This window comes from Brachyhypopomus gauderio, chromosome 2, assembly GCF_052324685.1.
Source record: "Brachyhypopomus gauderio isolate BG-103 chromosome 2, BGAUD_0.2, whole genome shotgun sequence".
In the NCBI taxonomy this organism is placed as follows: domain Eukaryota; kingdom Metazoa; phylum Chordata; class Actinopteri; order Gymnotiformes; family Hypopomidae; genus Brachyhypopomus; species Brachyhypopomus gauderio.
Window position 1 is genome coordinate 28,853,976 of NC_135212.1, and position 23,209 is coordinate 28,877,184.

The 23,209-nt window shown below is 43.2% G+C and overlaps 1 protein-coding gene across 3 annotated transcripts; it reads right to left on the reverse strand.

Moving 5' to 3' along the window:
• Window positions 1-74: 74 nt before the first annotated feature.
• Window positions 75-23,019, reverse strand: plcg2 (phospholipase C, gamma 2). 3 transcript variants are annotated; one of them, XM_076993423.1, is made up of 34 exons: window positions 22,902-23,019; window positions 21,883-21,949; window positions 21,175-21,377; window positions 19,816-19,965; window positions 19,579-19,672; window positions 16,764-16,811; window positions 16,567-16,651; window positions 16,356-16,439; window positions 16,148-16,191; window positions 15,678-15,750; window positions 15,442-15,543; window positions 15,215-15,333; window positions 14,978-15,063; window positions 14,685-14,802; window positions 13,894-14,062; window positions 13,337-13,432; window positions 13,073-13,156; window positions 12,823-13,001; window positions 12,295-12,495; window positions 11,888-12,007; window positions 10,625-10,805; window positions 10,024-10,092; window positions 9,553-9,662; window positions 9,315-9,411; window positions 7,024-7,090; window positions 5,389-5,546; window positions 5,153-5,255; window positions 4,787-4,990; window positions 4,271-4,410; window positions 3,535-3,649; window positions 3,200-3,379; window positions 2,947-3,035; window positions 2,415-2,611; window positions 75-2,035 (listed from the first exon to the last, which is right to left on the reverse strand). In XM_076993423.1, exons 3-34 carry the CDS (start codon window positions 21,350-21,352, stop codon window positions 1,993-1,995), a joined length of 3,783 nt encoding a protein of 1,260 aa, XP_076849538.1. In that variant the 5' UTR covers window positions 21,353-21,377; window positions 21,883-21,949; window positions 22,902-23,019; the 3' UTR covers window positions 75-1,992. The 3 variants fall into 3 exon arrangements, with proteins under 3 accessions (XP_076849538.1, XP_076849535.1, XP_076849545.1); XM_076993420.1 differs by lacking the exon at window positions 22,902-23,019 and adding an exon at window positions 22,503-22,873; XM_076993430.1 differs by lacking the exons at window positions 21,883-21,949; window positions 22,902-23,019 and adding an exon at window positions 22,503-22,873.
• Between the last annotated feature and the right edge of the window lie 190 nt (window positions 23,020-23,209).

Consider the following 23,209-nt stretch of genomic DNA (forward strand, 5'->3'; position numbering starts at 1 on the left):
TGTTAGCCCAGTCTGCTCAACCAGCTTCTGATTGGACTGTTTAATTTGGCTGTTTTTTTTTTTTTTTGGCCAGCTTTTGTGGCTTTGCTGAGAGGAGGAACCCTCCAGTAGCTTTAATCCAAGCGCAGAAATGGACACTGTCTACTAAGAGTTTAATACTGTATGTGCCATTGATGGTAGTGGCATCAAACTCTATTGTGTTCTACCATCTTGGGTCTGGATCAAGACCGGATGTGATTGCATCATGTATAATATACTAGTGTATATAATTTCCCTCCCCACTCTCCATGTTTGTCACGTATTTCTGTATTTCTGCTTTCTCTCATATTTTTGGGAAACTATTGCCTTCGTTTTCAGGATGGACATATATGGTCAGGTTTTATTGTTTTGTCTTTTATTTCCAGACCAAGTGCACTGTAATTACCCTCTAACTGTCTTTGTGTTCAGTGGTTATCATTTTTTTTTTGGCTGATTATCAATTTAATTCATACTTTGTTGCCTGTTTTTTAAAAATATTTTGTTTGCATGTACATGCTGCATTAGCAACTGTTTTATTTTTTTTTTACTATTTTTTTTGAAGGCTTAAACAAGAAAAGGGGTCAAGGGTCAGGGGGTGGGGGGTACAGGTTTGAAATTACAGACCAAGACATTAATAGTGTGGCAGCTCCAGCAGTAATGCACTCACTCACTCACTCACTCGTACTTCTGAGTGAGCCCATGATGCTTCATGTGAGATGAACTAGATGCTTTGATGGTAGAACGCTGAATGAGTGTACAGGTGGATGTAGTGGATGGTTCTGCACCACAGATCAGCACGAGTGTGTTATGATTTACGGTTCTCCTGTTCATAGTGGACCATATTAGAGCTGGGTGGAATCTGCAGGACCTGAAGGTTTCCAGCCAATACTTTGAAAGCATTTTAAATGATCCTGCGAGTTTCAGAAAGGGGGAGGATCAGGGACACCAGAATAAGGTGGTAATAAATTCTTTCTAAAACAAGTTTGGGAAATAAGTTTTACACAGCAGCTCATCCATTAGTCAAATCTCTATCCTGTGTAACTCACTGTGCTTTTTGCATTTGTTTATCTCTTCTCACAACCTCCTTTTGTCCTCTTCAAGATACTAGAAGTTTTCTCTGCAATTTTTTAAACATGCGCTTTCTATCATGTTGAATTGTGACTGAGTCTTAACGTGGTGAAGAATGGGACGCCTACCACTGCAGTCCCCTCCTGGGTGCAGCCATGTACATAAATGAACTACATTTCCCGTGATTCCTGGGTTTTTTGCATATTGAACTTCTGCCCATATTTCCTCCTGTCTGTGTTTATCTGCTTCTACAGCTGGATCGCCGCTGCTGCTCTGTGGCTGTTGTCATGACAATACAAGATCTTCAACAGGAAAAATAAGAACTACGATGTGAAATCATTTCAATCAAAATAAACTGTCTGTGAAGATGTTTCAAATGTATAGCTGCAGTTTGTTATTTCACTGAATTCCAGCAGGTACAACTGTAGACTTGAACTGAACTGCACGTTAATGACCAATGAGCTCAGTGTTGAGATTTGAAGTGAATCATTATGGGTTTTGTTAGTCTTATATTAACGTTCATCAAAATTAATGTCAAATGCTAACTAATTTATCAATCATATAAACATCTCAATGGCAGTAATGAACAACATGTTTATTATACTGAAAATAGGAGTTGTATTCCAGTTCAAATCGTCTGGTTTAGACTAACATCCCTCTGCAGTTCCAGCTCTACATGTAGAGGCAAGCATGTCTCCAGTAGGGGGACAGCAGATGGAGCCACTGTCCCAGTAGTCCTCATCTCCCATCTGTCTCTCAACACAATACAGGGACGACTTCATCGGATGCTCGCACCTGAGGATCAGCATGAAGGCATGGCAGCCAGCGGGGGAGGAGCCTGGGAAGTGAGTGGGCGGGGGGTGGGGGAGTGGGTGTGGCAGCAGTCTGAGCTAAGCCGTTGCTTCCTCACGAGTAGAACCTGCTGTTGTTGATTTTCTTCTCTTTCATCCTGAAGGTCAGAGGCCAGACATTATTCACAAACCCTCATTTTCCATTTCAGTAAAAAAATGGTTCTAAGCTGAGAACTTTGTCTGGGACACTGGTAAACAGTAAAACCTCATTTATGTGCTCAGAGATGCTCAAGTTTCAATAATGGTCCAACAAAAGGCTACCAAAGGCTGGTACCTAGACTGTTTAAGACAAACCAGGTTTTGTTGTTGTGTCAGTGCAGCATTCTGTACTGAACTATAGAAACTGTGGTATAATATGCAAGATTAGCAATTAAACAGGACAAGCAGGTGTTTTCTCAAGTTCTTTACTACTAAATGATGAATTTTGTGAGGCAAGACGTAATAAATTGATTTAATTAGGATTCCAGGAGAACTCGCCTCTCCTTGCACATTTCATTATTCTTTTGGAGTTGCTTTTCGTTGGAGCTGAACTCTTGCAGCAGGTCGTCGCGGCGAGATGAGGGCCCCACGCGCTGCAGGCCGGAGTGGGAGTCGTACAAGAAGAGTTCGTTGTTCAGTTCAGCCTGCCTCTTTCGCAACTGGCTAGAGGACGAGTATAAGTCCTCTTCTGCTTTCTGATAAATGATTCATATACAACATGAACATGTTAAACTTGTGATTTCTGAAAGATTTTGTATGCTTGTTTTTTGTTAGTTTTGTTTAATAATACATTAATAATTAGAATAACTGGCCATTTGTTTCATATTGCAACTCATGTTTATATTAACTATGCGATTGCTTGCTATGATAAAGTCTTTGTATAGCAATATTACAGAATTAAGAAGGTCACTGTTTGCTATACTGTGTTTGAAATATTTAATTTGGGTTCTATCAAGCATAAAACGACCCATGATGTGAAATGGCAGCCTGGACCCAGTTATAAAAGATCACCAGTTTGAAAGTTTCTTACCTCCACCTGTTGTATGTCAACATACACCAACAAAGACGCTAGCTCTAGGTTCTCGCTGTAGCCGTTCTTTAGTGGAACTGAGCGATACCCTGACAAAAAAAGACAGTTCAGCTGTGTCACAACTGCTGTGCCAGCACACTGGGTACAAGAGCCTGGGGGGCGGTGTGTCTGGGGAAGGGCGTGCCTGGGGGGTGGCGTGTCTGGGGGGCAGCATGCCTGGGGGGCAGCATGCCTGTCTGGAGGGGCAGCCTACCTGAGCGGATGCCTTTGACAGAGAACGTAGCCTGAGCAAGGAAGTTGGGGTCAGAGAACATGTCTTCTTCGAACACCACAAAGCGCAGGAAGCTGAGCTCCGGCTCATACACCGTGAACGTGACTATCTCCGCGTCCTGCCGGTGGGGACCCAGCCACACAGGGTTCAGTCCGTTGTCATCTGTGGGGACACCAGCAGTCAGCTACTGCTCACAGGACTGCATGCGAAGTGCAAAAAAACGCACACAGCAAAAAGAACTTGCAGCGTCTACAGGCTGTGTATTATATACGACTGAAGTTCACTTCAGTCGAACGACCGCCCCTCCCGTCCCTTACGACAAACTGTGGTCTTGAACTTCGAGCAGTCATCAGTCTGACCACAGAGCTCGATCTCCACAAAAGGGCTGGCGATGCTGCGGCCCGGTTTGGGCAGGTGCCTGGCGCCCAGGACCTGCACCAAACAAAGAAAGCTCTTAAAGAAAGGTTTACAGAATGAATCCAGCTAACACAGTCCTTCTCAAATAGTGGGGGGTGCATGTGACCCCATATCACACAAATTGTAATTGCACATCTACTACAGTAGGTGGCAGTGGCGCTGTAATTGTCAGTCTGAGTGCGGGGAGTCATCGCTCAAGAGACAACTTGGAAAATTATTTAAGAGCAATGAAAAGAAAGGTGCAGAGAGACCAACAGAAAAAGCTAAAATGAGGAAGCATGATGAAGCGTATGTAGCGATTGGCTTCACTGTTACTTATGTGGGAGACGAAGAAAGCGTTTTCTTCTTCCTGGGGGGGCTTAACAGAAAATCATTGAGAATCACTGAGCTAACAACAAGTAACCTTGTGTGGATTTATAATAATCGTTTGTAAAACAGATACGAATAGTCAAGATAATGTAAAGATAATGATGTGCATTATATCTCTAGTAAACAGAAGTGCACATTAAGTACATTTTGGCTTTGAGTCGATAAGCCACCAACTAAAAGTACAGCAGCAGGCGGACTAGACTGAATTCTAATATATAAAAAACATTTTTGATGATGTAATGGGAATACATAACAGTGTATCATTACTCTGACAGAGAGGGTGAATTTCACTGTCCTCTTCTCGAGTTGAGGGTCATAGGTATCAAGGCGCATTATCTCCGGCTGTAGCACATAGCCTGTGCCTCCATTTTGACTGAAGAGGGCGCTGTTCAGCTGCGTAAACTTATCTGAGGAATAAAGAGAGAATGCTAAAAACAGCAGTTTATGTTTCACATTGAATGTTTTGAGATTTGGATTTGGAAGTGTAGCTCTCAGGTTTGAAGGTTTGAAGATCACATTAGGAAAGGACATTAGACTGTCATCCTGAATTGTTTAAAAGGTTTCAACTTTGATACCAAAATACAAATTAACTTAAAATGCATGCAGTTCATACAATGTATGCTTTTGTAGCCTTTTTAAAGCAGAATATGGGTTGGTTTGGGTTGGGAGAATGTTGAATCACGGTCTCAAACTGTAAACATTCTGACATAAAAAGAATAAAAGTCACTGAAAAATGAAAAATGAAAAATAAAAAACATACAGTGGCATTTCTCTCTCACCCACCGGCAGTTTGGAAGTTGAGCGCCACCATGTGGCAGCCGCACATCCACAGCGGGTAAGGGTCGTAGTTGGAGGAGTCCACCCGTTGACCTTTGGGGTAGATGCGACTAAGTGCCCTGCGGTTATACCTCAGGAAGTCAGTGGACTTGCTCTTGCTGGGAACCTTATTCTCTACAAAGGAGCGCACCTCTTTGTAGTGGTAATTGTCTAACAGGAGACACAACAGCACAAGTTCAGCCAAAGTGATTTTGCAGTCATTTAGAACAAATTAAGATACTTTACTTCACAGTTTACGTCACTGTTTAAGCTCTAACAGAGACTAACACAAATGTTCAGACAAATGAGTGAGACAATCCAGGCAGAGCTGACCAAAGCGATCCTTGTCTTTGCTGCGAGGCTGACAGTAGACCACCAGGTCAGACATTTCTTTGGCCACTTCATCCCTGTCCTCCACTTCCTTCTTTTTTATTTGCTGTTGGGGAGGATGAAGGTTAGACATTATAGCTGCTCTGATGTGTCTAATCTCTGCAGTGCAAGGGTGACATGGACAGGAGCTTTTTATACATGTACTGAACTCCACCAGTTTGTAGTTCTGACATTATTACCTCAAACTCCTCTGTCTGCGTGATGTTCCATGCCACCTGGTACCAATCAAACAGCTCCTCTGTGTTCTCTGTTGTCAGGTCAAAGGGTATCATGTTCTCCTTGCTATCCTTATTCTGCAGAGTCACCACCACAGACTTGCCATGCTTAGCTGAACGCACTGAGAATTATAAAGGGAAGCAGATCTGTTTGGTAAGATGTACAGACACACCAGGGCAACAGGAGATTTGGTAAAATCTATGCCAGACCTGGGCAAACTACGGCCCGCAGGCCACATCCGGCCCGTTGTGCGTCCCTGTCCGGCCCGCGAGAGGCCAATCATAAATGAAACAAATATCTATGTCGTGCGTGCAATACAACTGTGATGCTTTTTATTTTGAAATCGCTACGTTTGTGTTAATTCCATGTGGACGTATGTGCGGGTGTGTGAGCTGTGCGAGAAATAGTAGGGTTAGGTAGGTGATCAGCGACAAATTAAGGCTGAATTTATACTTTCGCGAATGAACGTAGCGTGCGAACCTCCGCGGAACATTTACGTGACGAATTTTAATGTTGCATTGTGTTCCAGGTTTGAAATGTGCTGGAATTTAGGCTAAAGTACTTGAAAATGCTTGAAATTGTGACTGTATTTCGATTCACAACAAATAGCTGACTGAACAGGGGGGTAATTCCAGAAAGTGGATTTAATGACGAAACCGGGTAAGTAAACTCAGAGTTAACGAAAACTCAGGGTTTTCAGTTCCAGAAACCAAGCTTAAGAGAGAACCTGAGTCAGCTGGGAAATATTGAAATGGACCTTGAAAGTGCCGTAGAAGTGATTTAAAGGTAGGTTTAAGCTTGGTTTATACTTGACGCGGCGCGAGTGTCCGCGCGGCGAAAATGACGTAATCGCGGTGACTCCGCCCGTGTGCGAGGGTCTCGAGCGCTGTTGATGAACAAAGTCATGTTTGCAGGGTTTGTACATCTTTACAAGGTGGAATTAAAGCACTTGTACGTCACTTTCAAGGTCCATTTCAATATTTCCCAGCACGTTAAACTTATTTAAGTTAAATATGTATACATATACTCGAAATAATTCGCTTTTAATCACATTATTTAATGGTGGTTTATTTTCAAAACGCCGTCTTCGCTTTCTCTCATGTTTCGTCCTGGAATTACAAGAGGCTCGTATTTGTTAACGTAATACAAGAAAACTGGTCAGTCAGACAGATATTTGTTGTGAAACGAAGTAGTTACAATTTCAAGCATTTTCAAGTATTTAGCTTAAATTCCAGCACTTTTCAAATCTGAAACAAAAAGCAACATTAAAATTGGTCAGGTAAATGTTCCTTCCCCTGTTTTTGAGGGGTGTTTCTTTATACTACCACATATCGTTTCAGACAACACTGCACAGAATGTGATGCGGCAAGTATGCGCCGTTCGCGGAAGTTCGCGTGAGGTGGGCGGAGCCACCGCGATGACGTCATTTTCGTTTGTGTGGCCCTCTGACACAATTCAGGTTTCTCATGTGGCCCCTTGTAAAAATTAATTGCCCACCCCTGATCTATGTTGTTCTTTAATCTTATATGCATCCCATTGTTAGGAAACACCATCATGAGTTTTCAATGTTGGAGACCAAATGTTACAGAAATTCTTACCAACGTTGCACTTGGATATGTCCACCACTCCTTTACACAAGTCACCCAAGGGATTATCTTCATCAGTCTGAAATGGAACCAAATTAATGTGTAAATATCAATTCAAATAACTTTTCATAAGTAATTTAACCCTCTATGGCATGATTTTTTATTTTAGGAGGAAAAAATTTTTTCATCCTAGTATTTCCTAGATTAGGGGTCCCTTATAATATATAAATAATAAAATTTGCCCCCCCACCTTCCTGCCCCCAGATTTTGGTTTGTTGCCTCAGGGCAACAAGACGCTATGAGGGTACTAAAACGCAGAGGTTACCTGTAATTTTCAGATAAGTGCAATGAGGTACAAACAAGTATTAATCACATTAGAAGTTTTATTTCACAAATTCCACAAATGATTTATCAATCAGTGGGTTAGAAATTAGCTGCAATGTGTGTTTGTGTTTCTGAATGTTTGTTCCTGTGGGCTACAGATTGAATCAATGTTTCACTTTTTTTGGAAAGCAAAAAGCACTGCTGTACCCATGAACTGCTCCAGTTCTTTAGTAGTGAGGTTAAGGGTTTGTTGGTATCACACTGAATGGCATATACAGGGGTTAGACAATTCAACTGAAACACCTTTCATTTTAGTGTGGCAGGTTTCATGGCTAAATTGGACCAGCCTGGTGGTCAATCTTCATTAATTGCACATTGCAGCAGTAAGAGCAGAGTGTGAAGGTTCAATTAGCAGGATAAGAGCACAATTTTGCTCAAAATATTGCAATGCATGTGCATCCAGTGGTTCAAACATTGTATCCTGAAGACGGTGCCATGCATCAGGATGACAATGCACCAATACACACAGCAAGACTGGTGAAAGATTGGTTTGATGAACATGAAAGTGAAGTTGAACATCTCCCATGGCCTGCACAGTCACCAAATCTAAATATTGTTGAGCCACTTTGGGATGTTTTGGAGGAAAGAGTCAGGAAACATTTTCCTCCACCAGCATCATGTAGTGACCTGGCCACTAGAAGAATGGCTTGAAAACCCTCTGACCACTGTACAGGACGTGTGTATGTAATTGCCAAGACAAATTGACACTGTATTGGCTGCAAAAGGAGGCCCTACACCATACTAATAGATTATTATGGTCTAAAACCAGGTGTTTCAGTTTCATTGTCCAACCCCTGTAAATTTGACTGTTCTACAATTACTTCCAGAGTGCCTTCAGAAAAAATATCTGGAAATGTTGATATGGGGACACAATATTGTTTGATTTTGGAAGGCCTGGCCTGCAATTCTGGTTAATTAGTGATGTTGGGACTGTGGTGTGTTCTCCACTGGGGTATGTGTGGAACACCTTCCTCTGATACATCATTATCATCTTCATTTTCATCTTCATCTGTTTTCAAAAGAAACCAGAAAGCATAAAATTACAATAGGTCATATACAACTCTCGTCACCTGCTGATGTGCTCTCTCTCTCTCTCTCTCTCACACACACACACACACACACACACACACACACACACACACACACACACACACACACACACACACACACACACACACACACACACACACACACAGTATGTTCAGTATGACTGGACCATCATCATCTAAATCTCCATCAAACAAATTTTCCCCGTCACTGTCCTCAATCGCACTGTCCTCACTGTCCTAAGGTATGACCCTAATTGATGGATCATGTTCCTTACACCCATAACATGTTCTTGCATCCTTTTCCTGTGAGTAATAGTTGATAGGACAGCAAAAACAATGTTATGGAAATAACTGTGAGTCCCTGCACATCTCCATCCATGAACATGTCATTGTACAAACTAAAGTGGTCTAACTGCGCAATGTTTCCCTGAGGCAACGAATGAAAAACTTACATTTTAGAATATAGATACAGTGAAAAAGTGGCTTTACTCAATCAAATATGCTTTTTCACATATTCATGCACATGCAGATATTTTTAAATACAAATTTAATTACATTTAAACATGTGAAAAAGTGAAATGCATCTTACCTTTTGCTAGCAGTGTGTCCAAGCATGCTATGCTCCAAAAAAGGACTGCTCCACCCCCCAGGTGAAAGACACACCCACACCCAGATCAATTTTTATTGGTGCCAGACTTGTCAGCTGATTTAAAATGTGATGTTTAAAAGGGGGGGGGGGGGGGGGGGGGGGGGGGGGATAGTGGTTTGTTGCCTGAGGGCAACACCATGCCATAGAGGGTTAACAAGCGTTTCCCACAGATATTCTGCTTGAAGTGCAGGTGAACCATCCTGGTTAATCCTGGAACTCACCAGGTCTCTGGGCTCTGACACAGTGCTGTTAGCGAGTTCCTCCACGTAGTTAGCTGGGAAATACAGCTGCGCTTTACCTCCATAATCTCCTTTCCACCTGTACGGTGGTCAGCAGACACATAGACTGAGAGCTTCAAACTTAAAAATGCATTAGCCTTTTTACATGCTACGTGTACAGTGATGACAATTAGCCAACACGCAGTATCTCTCATTATCGGTACTGTTTGGATTGTCTCACCATCCATTGTTCTCTTTAGTGACATTGTGGATCAGAGCGCCCTTGCAGAAGCTGAGCTCGTCTGGCCGCATGGCCCGATAATCATACAGCGCTTTCACTGTGCTCTGAGGCTGCACGGAACAACACAGCACAATGTCACCGGCTGACTGGAGCAGATTCAGAAATCCTGGCTGGGTCAGCGGAAATGGACTCGCTGAGTCCCAGCTGCATGTTTTTGAATTTGTTTCGTCAAGTAAGATGGGACAAGAGAAAGTACAGCAAAGCAGCCCAGACGGAGGAGAGAGGACGTCCTAATGTAGTCAGACATGACGCTGCGGAATTACTTCTCATCTCCTTCCGTCGGTAAAAATCCATTTCCTATCTGAGAGCCTGAGATAGCAAACAACTGGGTTCTTCTTTAGTTACTGCTAACAGCACAGCAAATGCAGACAGTTCCCAGATGTGTGTTTGTGTGTGTGTGAACATGCGTACCAGAGATGGCTCAATTTCATTGGCTTCCACATACTGTTTGCTGTCATATAGGGATGCGGAGTGGCACTCCTGCAAAGAAAGGAGCATGAAACAAAAACTGCAGATCACCAGGGTTAGGGTGTAACCCTAGGGTTAGGGTTAGGATGTAACCCTAGGGTTAGGGCTAGAGTGTAACCCTAGGGTTAGGGTTAGGATGTAACCCTAGGGTTAGGGTTAGGATGTAACCCTAGGGTTAGGGTTAGGATGTAACCCTAGGGATAGGGCTAGTGTATAACCTTATGGTTATGGTATAACCTTAGGGTTAGGATGTAACTCTAGGGTTAGGGTGTAACCCTAGGGTTAGGGTTAGGATGTAACCCTAGGGTTAGGGTTAGGATGTAACCCTAAGGTTAGGGCTAGAGTGTAACCTTAGGGTTAGGGCTAGAGTGTAACCTTAGGGTTAGGGTTAGGCTGTAACGCTAGGGTTAGGGTGTAACCCTAGGGTTAGGGTTAGGGTTAGGGTGTAACCCTAGGGTTAAGCCAGGTGCCACCCTGGGGTTCAAATCCTCCTAGCGGCCCTGGGAAGCCTCACACGACTCAGCCCTCTCACACTGGCACTGACCGTGCTGAAGCGCCCCACCAGCTCCGGTGTCACAGGGTAGCGTAGTTTGATCTTGCGGTAGAGAGGCTTCTTGCGGTAATAGCTGACCAGCTCCACCAGGCTCTCAAACTCGCTGGAGGTTCCCAGGACGTACATCGGGCCGTCTTTGTGGATGCGACAGTGTTTGACCAGGCCTTCACCTCTGCACCACGGAAACAAAACGCTGCCCATCAAACCACAAACCCAAAAGTTGTCAAAGTGCCACGTTTTTCCATTACCGCTCAGGAGCTGGAGATGAAACAGTTTGACATTTTAAAATTGTGATAGTGAATACTGTTCCAAGAATCTGCAAATACAAAAGTTAATCACTGTTATTGCTCATTCGGTCAGCACCGAGGAGAGAAAAAAAACCTGGCCCCACCGCACCAATTACAACGTGTAGCGTTTTGTTACTGAAGGAAGCAACACTCACTAGAAGCAATTAGAAATTTACATTCATGCTAATGTTGATTCATGCTGGACAGTATTTAAAAGAGTTTTTCAAACTATGGTAACCAGTCTTAATTACAATAATCAATGGGGAATTTTACCATGACTGTGAAACCAGTAACTGTTTCATCACTAGTAATGTTTTTTTTTGTAATTACAGATTTACATTGCTTGCTTTACATTTGAGCCAAAAGTTATTACTAAATTAGAAAATGTATTTATTCAAATGTCTTTGTATATGTAATTATTCAAAATATAAGTGTATAATTTTTGAAAGAAAATTTTATATCTGTATAATCACTTCTGTTTACATACTGTACTGTGCATAGATGCCTAGAAATAGAAATAGAAAGGTGTTATTGACCACATAGATAATCTAACAATTTAAGGCTAACTCTTTTTTGAGTATTTCAAAACCATATCACTCTTATGATATGGCTAGAAAGACTTATTAAATTAACAATTAAGACCAATAAAGAGCTGAGAAAAAGAGAGCCCTACCCACAACGACCTGTGAAGAATGATCAAACAACAAAAAGATGTAAAACCCTTCAGACAAATTCACCACTGAGCCACTTTCATGAGTACATACACATCTGCTGCACTGATAAATATGTTAGGTTTTTGAAGGTAGCCAAAGGCCTTTGCAGAGAACCAGATATGTCACGTCTGTCCTCAAGGGACAAACCACATCATAGCCAGATCTTCAGGTCCTTCGGGTCTTCCTTACTGGGAAAGCAAATGCAGCAGGTGGAGGTAATGGAGTGGCAGAAGAGGAAAAGGGCGTGGCAGCACCTGAAGGTGATGGCGAATGAGTCTGGCTCTTCCCTCTGTCTGATGAGGAAGGCTCCATCCCGTGGGATCCTCAGCAGGTATTCCTCAGCCTCCCCTCGACTCAGGTTGCTGTAAAACCACCTGCACAGGTACAAAAGCACAAAGCCTAATTTAACAAACTCCAATTCCATATTACAGTGGATTGATGTAAATGTTTACACTGGCAGATGTGCAGATATGTGAAGGTATAATGTAGATTTTGTGACTCAAATGTCTAAAATCCTTTCATTTTTGACTGTGAAAAGGCCAAAATAATGAATCAATTCAAGCATGACACTGTACAAATCGAGTTTCACAGCCCTCTGTTTAAATGCTTCTCAGATCTTCTATGGAGAATTCTTTGCACATGTCCACAGATGTTCACGTACCGCTCCTGCAGGTGCTGGTTCGGTCTGGGCACAAAGTCACTGAGGCGCAGGTTGAAGTCTTGGCAGCGCAGCGGGCTCTCTCTGTAGTGCTGGATCAGGGCGTACACGCTGGGGAAATGCAGGTTGTCTGTAAGGTAGAACACGGTGTGGCCTCCCTCCGAGTATGAGCGGACCCGGCAGTGCTGAACCCTTCCTCCTCGCCTGTGCAGGACACACACACACACACACACACACACACACACACACACACACACACACACACACACACACACACACTATTATTAGCAACTGTGTTAATGGAAAATAACTTGGCTTATCTAACTTTTTATGTTTTGGCATCCTTTAGATTATATAGCCAACTAGATGCAATTAAAAGAAAGATTAAAAGAAAGATATAAATTGGTATATATAAATTGGTAGACAAACACTGAGTAAGTAATTAATTAACTGATCCCTTGTTATTACTTAACGATGAAAGTGACATCCTGGTGTCCAGGAGGGACGGAGATGCGAGTGTTGTGTCCGTACCAGAAAGATAGAGTGCAGTCAGTGAGGAAGGTGTCGCTCTCTCGCACCAGGAAGGTTCCGTCCCTGCCGCCTGTCTCACTGCAAAACTCCTGCAGCAGCCGCTCAGCCGTCTGTCTACCCTCTGACATCCGCCCGTGGAACCAGGGCTCGCCCTGGTGCTGATCCATGGTGGCTGAACCCTGAGTAGGAGAGGACAAGTGTGAGCGGCTGGTGAGGGTGGACGTGGCTGTATGGTGTATGGTGGTCTTACCTTCCCCGGTTCATCTTCTAGCTCATTCTCCTCAGCGTAGTACAGCTTGATCCCCGAGATCACACAGTAGTGCTTATACCACGTCTAAACACACATGTATGTTCATCACAAACTTTGAACACAAACAGGACAAATGTGTGCCTAATCACCTAATCCTGCAGAGGTCAACGAAACCCATTTCAGTTCTGCTACTGAATTAAGTGTTTTAATTCAGCACTGAGAATTCCACAGGCAACAGGGTTGTGTGAAGCAGAAACTGCTCACCTCGTCTATGGGGTCCCAGATGAACAGCTCTCCCTGCTTATCACCTTTACGCAGGTCTTTTCGGCCAAAGCTCTCACCAATATTCAGTTTTTTATGCTGTGTGGAAAGAGGAGCAGACACACATCAGCCATGTTCAAACATGCCTACACACTACCAAGGATTAGACGCCCTGTGGACCAACACCGCTGAGTTCAGTGGACACTCCTGCACAAAATTACACAGCAAATATTTTCATTAATGAGGTATAAACACTGAGCTATTTAACTCGAATGATCACCTTATACAGACACACAAGTCTGCTAAAACAGAAGTGAGATGAAGAATTGCACTCTTGAGGATGATCTTCTGTTAAAACCCATGTATGCAAACACCGAGATCAGGTTCAGAATATCTGTTAATGAGGTATAAACACTGAGCTATTTAACTCGAATGATCACCTTATACAGACACACAAGTCTGCTAAAACAGAAGTGAGATGAAGAATTGCACTCTTGAGGATGATCTTCTGTTAAAACCCATGTATGCAAACACCGAGATCAGGTTCAGAATATCTGCACCTTGAGGATGATCTTGCCCTTCAGCTGATTGGGGGAAGGCAGCTGGTCAGCTTCTTGCTCCACAGGATCAGTAAGCAGCTTGTCCTGGAAGACATCTCTGAAGACTTGGGCCATCATCTTCTGTTGCCGCAGGTCACAGTGCTCCTCGATGGACAGCACCAGTGGGTACCTTGTCACAGTTAGCCACAGTTAGCCACAGCGGGTACCTAGCCACAGTTAGCCACAGCGGGTATCCAGCTACAGTTAGCCACAGCAGGTACCTAGCCACAGTTAGCCACAGCAGGTACCTAGCCACAGTTAGCCACAGCGGGTATCCAGCCACAGTTAGCCACAGCGGGTACCTAGCCATAGTTAACGATCACCTACATAGCCCTGCTGCTCATCGTGGCATGATGGCTCACTACAGAGCCGGAGTGGCTAATCGGGAGATTCGGGAGGATTCCCGATGGGCCGGCTCATGTCAGTCTCTAGTTTGGGCCGATTGGGAGGGAAAAATAATATTGGGCAGTATTTGGGCATATAACTCCCGGGCTGAAAAAGTGTCCCACTCCGGCCCTGGCTCACTATGATGGCTCTTTCCAATCTCGTTATACTATGTATAGGCCTACTGTGTATGCTGTGTATAATGACAATAAAGGCTTTCTATTCTATTCTATTCTATTCTATTCTATTCTATGCCAAAGGTGAAAACTGCCCCATTAAAGGAATCTTAACATGGACAGATTCTGTTAAAGAAGTGCTTAAGAGCAAATGAGTCACTGTGCAATGGTGCACATATTAGAACAACCCACTCGGATGCTACAAAAGCGTGCTCGCTGATGGCCTTCACCACGTCTCGAAACTTAATCTTGGTGGTCCTTGTCCAGCCATGATATATAATGGGCTCATCTGGGCCATTCCAGCAGTCCACTGTATCACAGGTAAACAACAAACAAACAAACAAAACAAAACAAGAAGAGCATGGTGAGCATAGAGGAGCAGGGGCCTGCATGCGTGACCCATGCATGGGACACTCTGCTGGCTTTGTACAGGAACACGTGAAGCACACAGGAAGTCTGGGTTCAGGAAGTCTGGGTTCACTGACACTCAATGCATCGGCAGCCCAGTCTTAGGCAGCGCACATAGGCTTCTGTGGATGACTCGCTACGCAGCTGGTCACCAGTCAGATAGCTGTGAGAAAAGAGAGAGATAGAGAGAGAGGGGAGGGAGTGAGGGGTGAGAGAAAACACACATCATGCTCTGTCACAGGAAGGGCAGAGAATGAAGGTGGCGTGTTTGAGTGTGAGCACAGTTCGAGCTCGTGTCACGGGGGCATACGGACGTGTTGTGCGACGAGTTGATCCAGTAGTGAGACAAAGGGTTGTTCATGTCCAAGCTGGACAGCACGGAGAACTTCTCATCCCAAATTGAGTTCTCTTTGGAGAAGAGAAAGTTGAGGAACTGCAAAGAATGAATGAAAAATGTAAAAAAGGACCTAAAGTACTGAAGTAAATTCTGGCACCATGTTAGTGAGCATCCTCAGAAAAGATGTTATGGAATGCCATGTACCTCGCCGACTGTAAACTCAGGATCATTGGTCTTTCTCATGTTATCGTCAATGAAGGTGGTCATCAGCTCTCGTACCTGGTTCAAGTTGTTAGCCCAAAACTCCTTCAGGAGCCGCAAATGAAGGTTGGAAGTAAAATAGATTATTAGCAACACTGACAGTCAATTCATGTTAATCTCTGGTATACATAAATGCACAAAAGCATAAATGGAAGGCATAAGCAAGAAAAGAGTCTTACTTTCTGTTGATAGACCAGAAACCTTTGGAAGTCATGTAGGAGAACAGCAGAGGATTCTGGCTTATCTGTGCTTCTACAGGCACAAACACAACCTCTTAAAATCCCGGGCATTATAGTAACCAGAGACCAGTGGACACCCAATACTCCATTAAGCAGTAGTGGAGCTAGATATTAATCAGACTGTTTCTCTATTATTTTCAGACAGTAAGACTAATCAAACAACTCTTATGTTCAGATAGTAATCAGACAGCAAGACTGTAATCAGACAAGTCTTTATTTATGTTCAGGGAGGGAAAACTGTAAAAGGAGTGCTTATCTAATGGGCACTGAGGCACAAACACTTTCTCCCAAATAAGCCTTTAGTTAAATGCACCTTGCTAAACTCCAAATTCATGGAAACCCCATACACAAGGCATTCTGGGTATTATAGTTCCTAACAATACAGAAACAATACAGGGAGAAGATCTCACCCTAGGATGAAGGCACAGGACTCCTTTTTAAACTCATCCAGTATCTAAAATAAAACAACACTTTATGAATCTTTGATGGATAATTTATGAAAATAACACAATACTCAATACCAATTCTAATTTTGATAAGATAAAATAAAATCATTAAAAAGATCACATAACAATATTGTACATTTCAATTACTTTTTTAAATGCGTGTCCCACTTACCATCCTCTGATTATCAAATATCAAATCATTATAGAACTTGTGAAACTGCTCAAAGTCCAGAACATCCTTCTTGTCTCCAGCAGCCTGTGAAGTGGAAAGCAGCACTGAACTCTGCGCAATCACCCAAATCTTTCAGGAAGCTCATGAAACACATGTTTGATGTGAGTGCCACTGTTAACACTAAGCATGCAGCTATGTGTGATTGGGTTACCACAAATTTCTCCTTCAGGAATCTCCCACCAGGCACTTTAAAGTTAATCTGAGGCAACAGGGACTTGATCTCTTTCAGAGAGATGCTGTGGGCCGAACACACACACCAACTTCACAGAGATGCTTTTTTACACAGAATAAGAATAAAAATGCTTGAGCCACAGCATACGTGTGCATGACAGGGTGGAGGATCCAGACCTGTTCTTCTTAGTCTGATCAACAGAGTACATTTGCTTCCGCAGCCAACTGTACAAAACAACAATACATAAATAAATCAGAGCACATACATGGCACAGGATGGCATCTACAGGCACAGTGTGTGTGTACCTCTCTATGATCTCTGGTTTGTGTGTGTGTGTGTGTGTGTACATCTCAATAATCTCTGATGTATACATCTGCACCTACAGGGATAGTGTGTATGTACCTGTCTATGATCGCTGATGTGTGTGTGTGTGTGTGTGTGTGTGTGTGTGTGTGTACCTCTCTATGATCTCTTGGTGCGTACGCCTGCACCTACAGGGACAGTGTGTGTACCTCTCTATAATCTCTGGTGTATACGCCTGCACCTACAGGGACAGTGTGTGTGTACCTCTCTATAATCTCTGGTGTATACGCCTGCACCTACAGGGACAGTGTGTGTGTACCTCTCTATAATCTCTGGTTTGTATGCCTGCACCTACAAAGACAGTGTGTGTACCTCTCTATAATCTCTGGTGTAAACGCCTGCACCTACAGGGACAGTGTGTGTGTACCTCTCTATAATCTCTGGTGTATACACCTGCACCTACAGGGACAGTGTGTGTGTACCTCTCTATAATCTCTGGTGTATACGCCTGCACCTACAGGGACAGTGTGTGTACCTCTCTATAATCTCTGGTGTATACGCCTGCACCTACAGGGACAGTGTGTGTGTACCTCTCTATAATCTCTGGTGTGTATGCCTGCACCTACAGGGACAGTGTGTGTGTACCTCTCTATAATCTCTGGTGTATACGCCTGCACCTACAGGGACAGTGTGTGTGTATACGCCTGCACCTACAGGGACAGTGTGTGTGCACCTCTCTATAATCTCTGGTGTATACGCCTGCACCTACAGGGACAGTGTGTGTGTACCTCTCTATAATCTCTGGTGTATACGCCTGCACCTACAGGGACAGTGTGTGTGTATACGCCTGCACCTACAGGGACAGTGTGTGTGTACCTCTCTATAATCTCTGGTGTATACGCCTGCACCTACAGGGACAGTGTGTGTGTACCTCTCTATAATCTCTGGTTTGTATGCCTGCACCTACAAAGACAGTGTGTGTACCTCTCTATAATCTCTGGTGTATATGCCTGCACCTACAGGGACAGTGTGTGTGTACCTCTCTATAATCTCTGGTGTAAACGCCTGCACCTACAGGGACAGTGTGTGTGTACCTCTCTATAATCTCTGGTGTATACGCCTGCACCTACAGGGACAGTGTGTGTGTACCTCTCTATAATCTCTGGTGTATACGCCTGCACCTACAGGGACAGTGTGTGTACCTCTCTATAATCTCTGGTGTATACGCCTGCACCTACAGGGACAGTGTGTGTGTACCTCTCTATAATCTTTGGTGTATACGCCTGCACCTACAGGGACAGTGTGTGTGTACCTCTCTATAATCTCTGGTGTGTATGCCTGCACCTACAGGGACAGTGTGTGTGTACCTCTCTATAATCTCTGGTGTATACGCCTGCACCTACAGGGACAGTGTGTGTGTACCTCTCTATAATCTCTGGTGTATACGCCTGCACCTACAGGGACAGTGTGTGTACCTCTCTATAATCTCTGGTGTATATGCCTGCACCTACAGGGACAGTGTGTGTGTACCTCTCTATAATCTCTGGTGTATACGCCTGCACCTACAGGGACAGTGTGTGTACCTCTCTATAATCTCTGGTGTGTATGCCTGCACCTACAGGGACAGTGTGTGTGTACCTCTCTATAATCTCTGGTGTATACGCCTGCACCTACAGGGACAGTGTGTGTGTATACGCCTGCACCTACAGGGACAGTGTGTGTGCACCTCTCTATAATCTCTGGTGTATACGCCTGCACCTACAGGGACAGTGTGTGTGTACCTCTCTATAATCTCTGGTGTATACGCCTGCACCTACAGGGACAGTGTGTGTGTATACGCCTGCACCTACAGGGACAGTGTGTGTGTACCTCTCTATAATCTCTGGTGTATACGCCTGCACCTACAGGGACAGTGTGTGTGTACCTCTCTATAATCTCTGGTTTGTATGCCTGCACCTACAAAGACAGTGTGTGTACCTCTCTATAATCTCTGGTGTATATGCCTGCACCTACAGAGACAGTGTGTGTGTACCTCTCTATAATCTCTGGTGTAAACGCCTGCACCTACAGGGACAGTGTGTGTGTACCTCTCTATAATCTCTGGTGTATACGCCTGCACCTACAGGGACAGTGTGTGTGTACCTCTCTATAATCTCTGGTGTATACGCCTGCACCTACAGGGACAGTGTGTGTACCTCTCTATAATCTCTGGTGTATACGCCTGCACCTACAGGGACAGTGTGTGTGTACCTCTCTATAATCTTTGGTGTATACGCCTGCACCTACAGGGACAGTGTGTGTGTACCTCTCTATAATCTCTGGTGTGTATGCCTGCACCTACAGGGACAGTGTGTGTGTACCTCTCTATAATCTCTGGTGTATACGCCTGCACCTACAGGGACAGTGTGTGTGTACCTCTCTATAATCTCTGGTGTATACGCCTGCACCTACAGGGACAGTGTGTGTACCTCTCTATAATCTCTGGTGTATACGCCTGCACCTACAGGGACAGTGTGTGTGTACCTCTCTATAATCTCTGGTGTGTATGCCTGCACCTACAGGGACAGTGTGTGTGTACCTCTCTATAATCTCTGGTGTATACGCCTGCACCTACAGGGACAGTGTGTGTGTACCTCTCTATAATCTCTGGTGTATACGCCTGCACCTACAGGGACAGTGTGTGTGTACCTCTCTATGATCTCTGGTGTGTACGCCTGCATAGTTTCTTGTCTGAGTAGCTCCAGTCCTGTCAGCCATTTCTCTGCTTCTTCTACTGAATCAGCTATGAAACAGAACATAAACTCGCATCAAGGTTTCATTTAGATACGCTGCTGTTTAAACATCAGTGTTTTGGTCGTTGCCTTATTAGCATGATATTTTCTTTTTTTTTTTTTTTACATTTGGGGTGTAAGGTCAGGTGCTCACCCCCCAGGCTCAGTGTGTTGAGAAGAAACAGAGAGCCATAGAAGATTGTGAAACACATGCTGTCTGGGTGCTTGTCCTTGCTGTCCTTAAATCTCTCAAAGTCCTTGGAATTTTTTCCTGGGCGTACCTCCCGGATCTCAAACAGGTCCACTACAACACAAGATTAGATGTTACATATACACGCATGCACACACTCACACACAAACACACTAAGAGAACAAAATAGACATAACAGACTGACCCTAACCAACACTGCAGAGCCAGATCAAGCCGTGTCAGCCTAGCCCTCGTACAAACACCACAGCATCTACAGCTCCACCTTTATTCAGAAAGCCCTGCCAGCTGAAATGCATTGACGTGTTCTCGTTTTCTCATCACGCAAAATCTCACATTACATGCAATGCATTTTGAAGTCATTCAAGCCCACATCACAATACTTTCTAAAGCACTTTGATAATTTTGCTAACCACTGCACTGCTCTGCTCTGTTCTGGGGATCCATGTGTCAGCCATGAACAGCCAATCAGAATCCTTTTTTAAGAAAGCTACCACTAACAAACAGGGTAGACTCGCTGACAACATGTTTGCATACAGAGTACAGGCTACAGTTTGTAATTTCATACTTATGAGATACAGCTACAAAACAGACCAAAAACATTCCCCAGGAGTGTAAGTACAAAGATGTGTGTAGTTAGGAGGTGCTATGGCTGGTGAGAGTATACTCCAGTACTGTATCTAAAACATATATAAAGCCAAACCTCGGGACCAAACATGGAATAGCTATTGCAAGTTAAACAAGAGACAAAAACTGAGATAGGTAAGGTAAAAACACATGTGAAAGAAGATAAAAAAAAGATTAAAGTAAGCAGATATCTAAAAGAAAAAGTGAGATAGTATGACAGATATGAGTCAGAAAAACAAGCATGATATTTGAGACAAGAAGAGGTGTAATCACACCAACATTACACTATCCTCTTTCAGTTCCATTCATTCTAAACTAAGGCCAGTGTCTCAACACATATGCTGCCTCAAAAAAATGTCTACAATTAGCACAATACATCCTGCTGTTTCATGTAATACCACTGACTCATTCCATTCTAAAGTAATCTGATTTTAATCCTTGTAATACTAATATAAATACTTAGACCTAATATTGCTACTAATGATAATAATAATAGAAAGAAATGTCTATTTTACACATGTGTAGTATGGCTGTTTTTTGCTGTGTAGTATGCTGTGTAGTGTAACAGCTTCAGCAGAGAAGAGAATGCCACATTTGTGCTCTTCTGGCTTACTTCACCATAATCCACTCCAACATTAAATCAAGAGTTGGTTCAGGATGTCATCCAGTCGTACTCACACACTCCATCTGTTTTGTCAGCCGTGCGTGTCCAGGCCACCTGCCTGGTCTCCATAATGACCTGAACAGTCAGTCTCTCCATCTTCTGCCTGTACACAGTCATCACGATTCCCATTTCCAAGTCCCGTTTAATCAGACTCTTCTTATACTCGGTGAGTTCTCTGTGACGGCACGCCATGTCTGTTTCTGGCCACACACTGCCCCTGCACGCACGCACGCACGCACACGCACACACACACACACACAGACCACAGGTTTACAGATGCATGAGCATAAACATATTAAACACACACTATACAATTGTTTTGTATAGCACACCAATGTTCATTGAATATTAATTTGTATCTTGGCAGCCATTAAAAATAATACATTCTTTGCCAGAAATTATTATTTTGGAAGTAAAGAATGATAAGCAAACTACTGATAATGAGATATTAAACAATACAGGAGAATGTGATAAGTGTAATAAGATATCATACCACATAGTAACTTATCATTTCTACAGAAGTATATCAAACGTATACATCTAACGTTCAGACATTAGTGTGGACTATGTAATGGTATCAAACAACATACCTTTATTCATTCTAAAACAGATATACCTTTACCTAATGTTTAATCATGGCACCAAATACGCTGACACTGCTCACTAGACCTGCCGATATTTGTTATGCAAATTAAAGAACGGCAAATTATGGAGGGACTAACCCAGAGTCGGAAGATTAGAGTCCTTCAGTTTTAGTAAAGCATTAACACAGTGAATTCAATTTTATGCCTGCAGAGAGAGAGAGAGAGAGAGAGAGAGAGAGAGAAAGAGAGAGAGAGAGAGAGAGAGAGAGAATTATCTATCTATTATCTAATCTGTCCTTTTGCGTGACATTCGAAATAAAAACTAACGAAATAAATTACAAATTAATAGGCACGATCAGTAATGAAATGTGGTGGGACAGGACGGATCCAATTAGTAGTTAAGACTGAATTACTTTCCAACAACTGTTCAAAGAAAAAAAAACTACACGAGAAAACTAACCTGACTGAAATATATTTGCTAATTCCACAAGTTACGTTTCGTCTTTTGTTTCAGTTACTTGGTATTTAGTTCAGCCTACATCACACTATACAGAGGAACATTAGGAACTAACGGTTACTCTGGTGAGTTGTGCGTTATTAAATAAAAATCTATAATTTTACTAAAATCTCCGAACATAATGAAAGAGCCCTGGTATGTCCTATTTTTATGTATAGTTTGCCTTACATACACACACAGCCGACAATAAAACCTGCCTCCCTTTTTGCAAAAATGTAAACGCAGTTCAATTTAAACTTACCCAGGTCAGGATATATTCTCACATCGAAAATACAGTCCTTCTGAACAAAAATTTACATCTTAACTTAAAGAAAAGCGGCATAAAGATAGCTAGATGTACCTGATCACTTTAGTTTCAAAGTGGTCAGTTCCTCAATTCTCTAAACACAAGGAAGTAAAGTGAGCCGTATAAGAATAGCCTTAATAAAATACACGGAAGTGTAGATGTTATCGATGCAAAGTCCTAAAGGACAAAAACAAGATACAAGTATAAGAGTTTAATCATCGGCCTCTATCTAAAGTTACTTCATTAAAGGTGTCTTAAGAGTAAACTCTTGGATCTGATACAAACGCATCATTTTCCCGGCTTCCGAAACACGACGCGAGGTTTTCATAGTAAGGGATGTGAAAATGAAAGCACCTGTAATTGCCCCAGTATTTCACGGGTCAGAGAAATGGGGTCATCCGACTATGGGGCGGCTAGCATGTTAGTCTGAATAGTCCAGGCATTTTTTTTAGAAAATAACGAGAAAGCCGTAAGCATGTTGTACGAAACCAGGCTTTAAGTGTAGTGTCACTTCATGTCAGGTTCACGTCAGTATGGAAACTCGATTTACATCTCTAACGTCAGGACCCAGGATTTGCATTGAGCTGAATAAAGGATCGGCCACAGAGCCCACTGGCTGCTGAGCACAAGAGAATGAAAGCAACGAGACCCTTTAGTCACGT

Bases quoted from the DNA above. Each gene is read 5' to 3' on its own strand.
- plcg2 (XM_076993423.1), bottom strand. From the start codon at position 21,352: ATGGCGTGCCGTCACAGAGAACTCACCGAGTATAAGAAGAGTCTGATT. The intron at 16,652-16,763 runs GTCTGGATCCTC...TTCGGCCCACAG, and splicing joins GATCAGACTAAGAAGAACAG to CATCTCTCTGAAAGAGATCA. The intron at 3,380-3,534 runs GTAAGGGACGGG...GTGTCCCCACAG, and splicing joins GTTCAAGACCACAGTTTGTC to ATGACAACGGACTGAACCCT.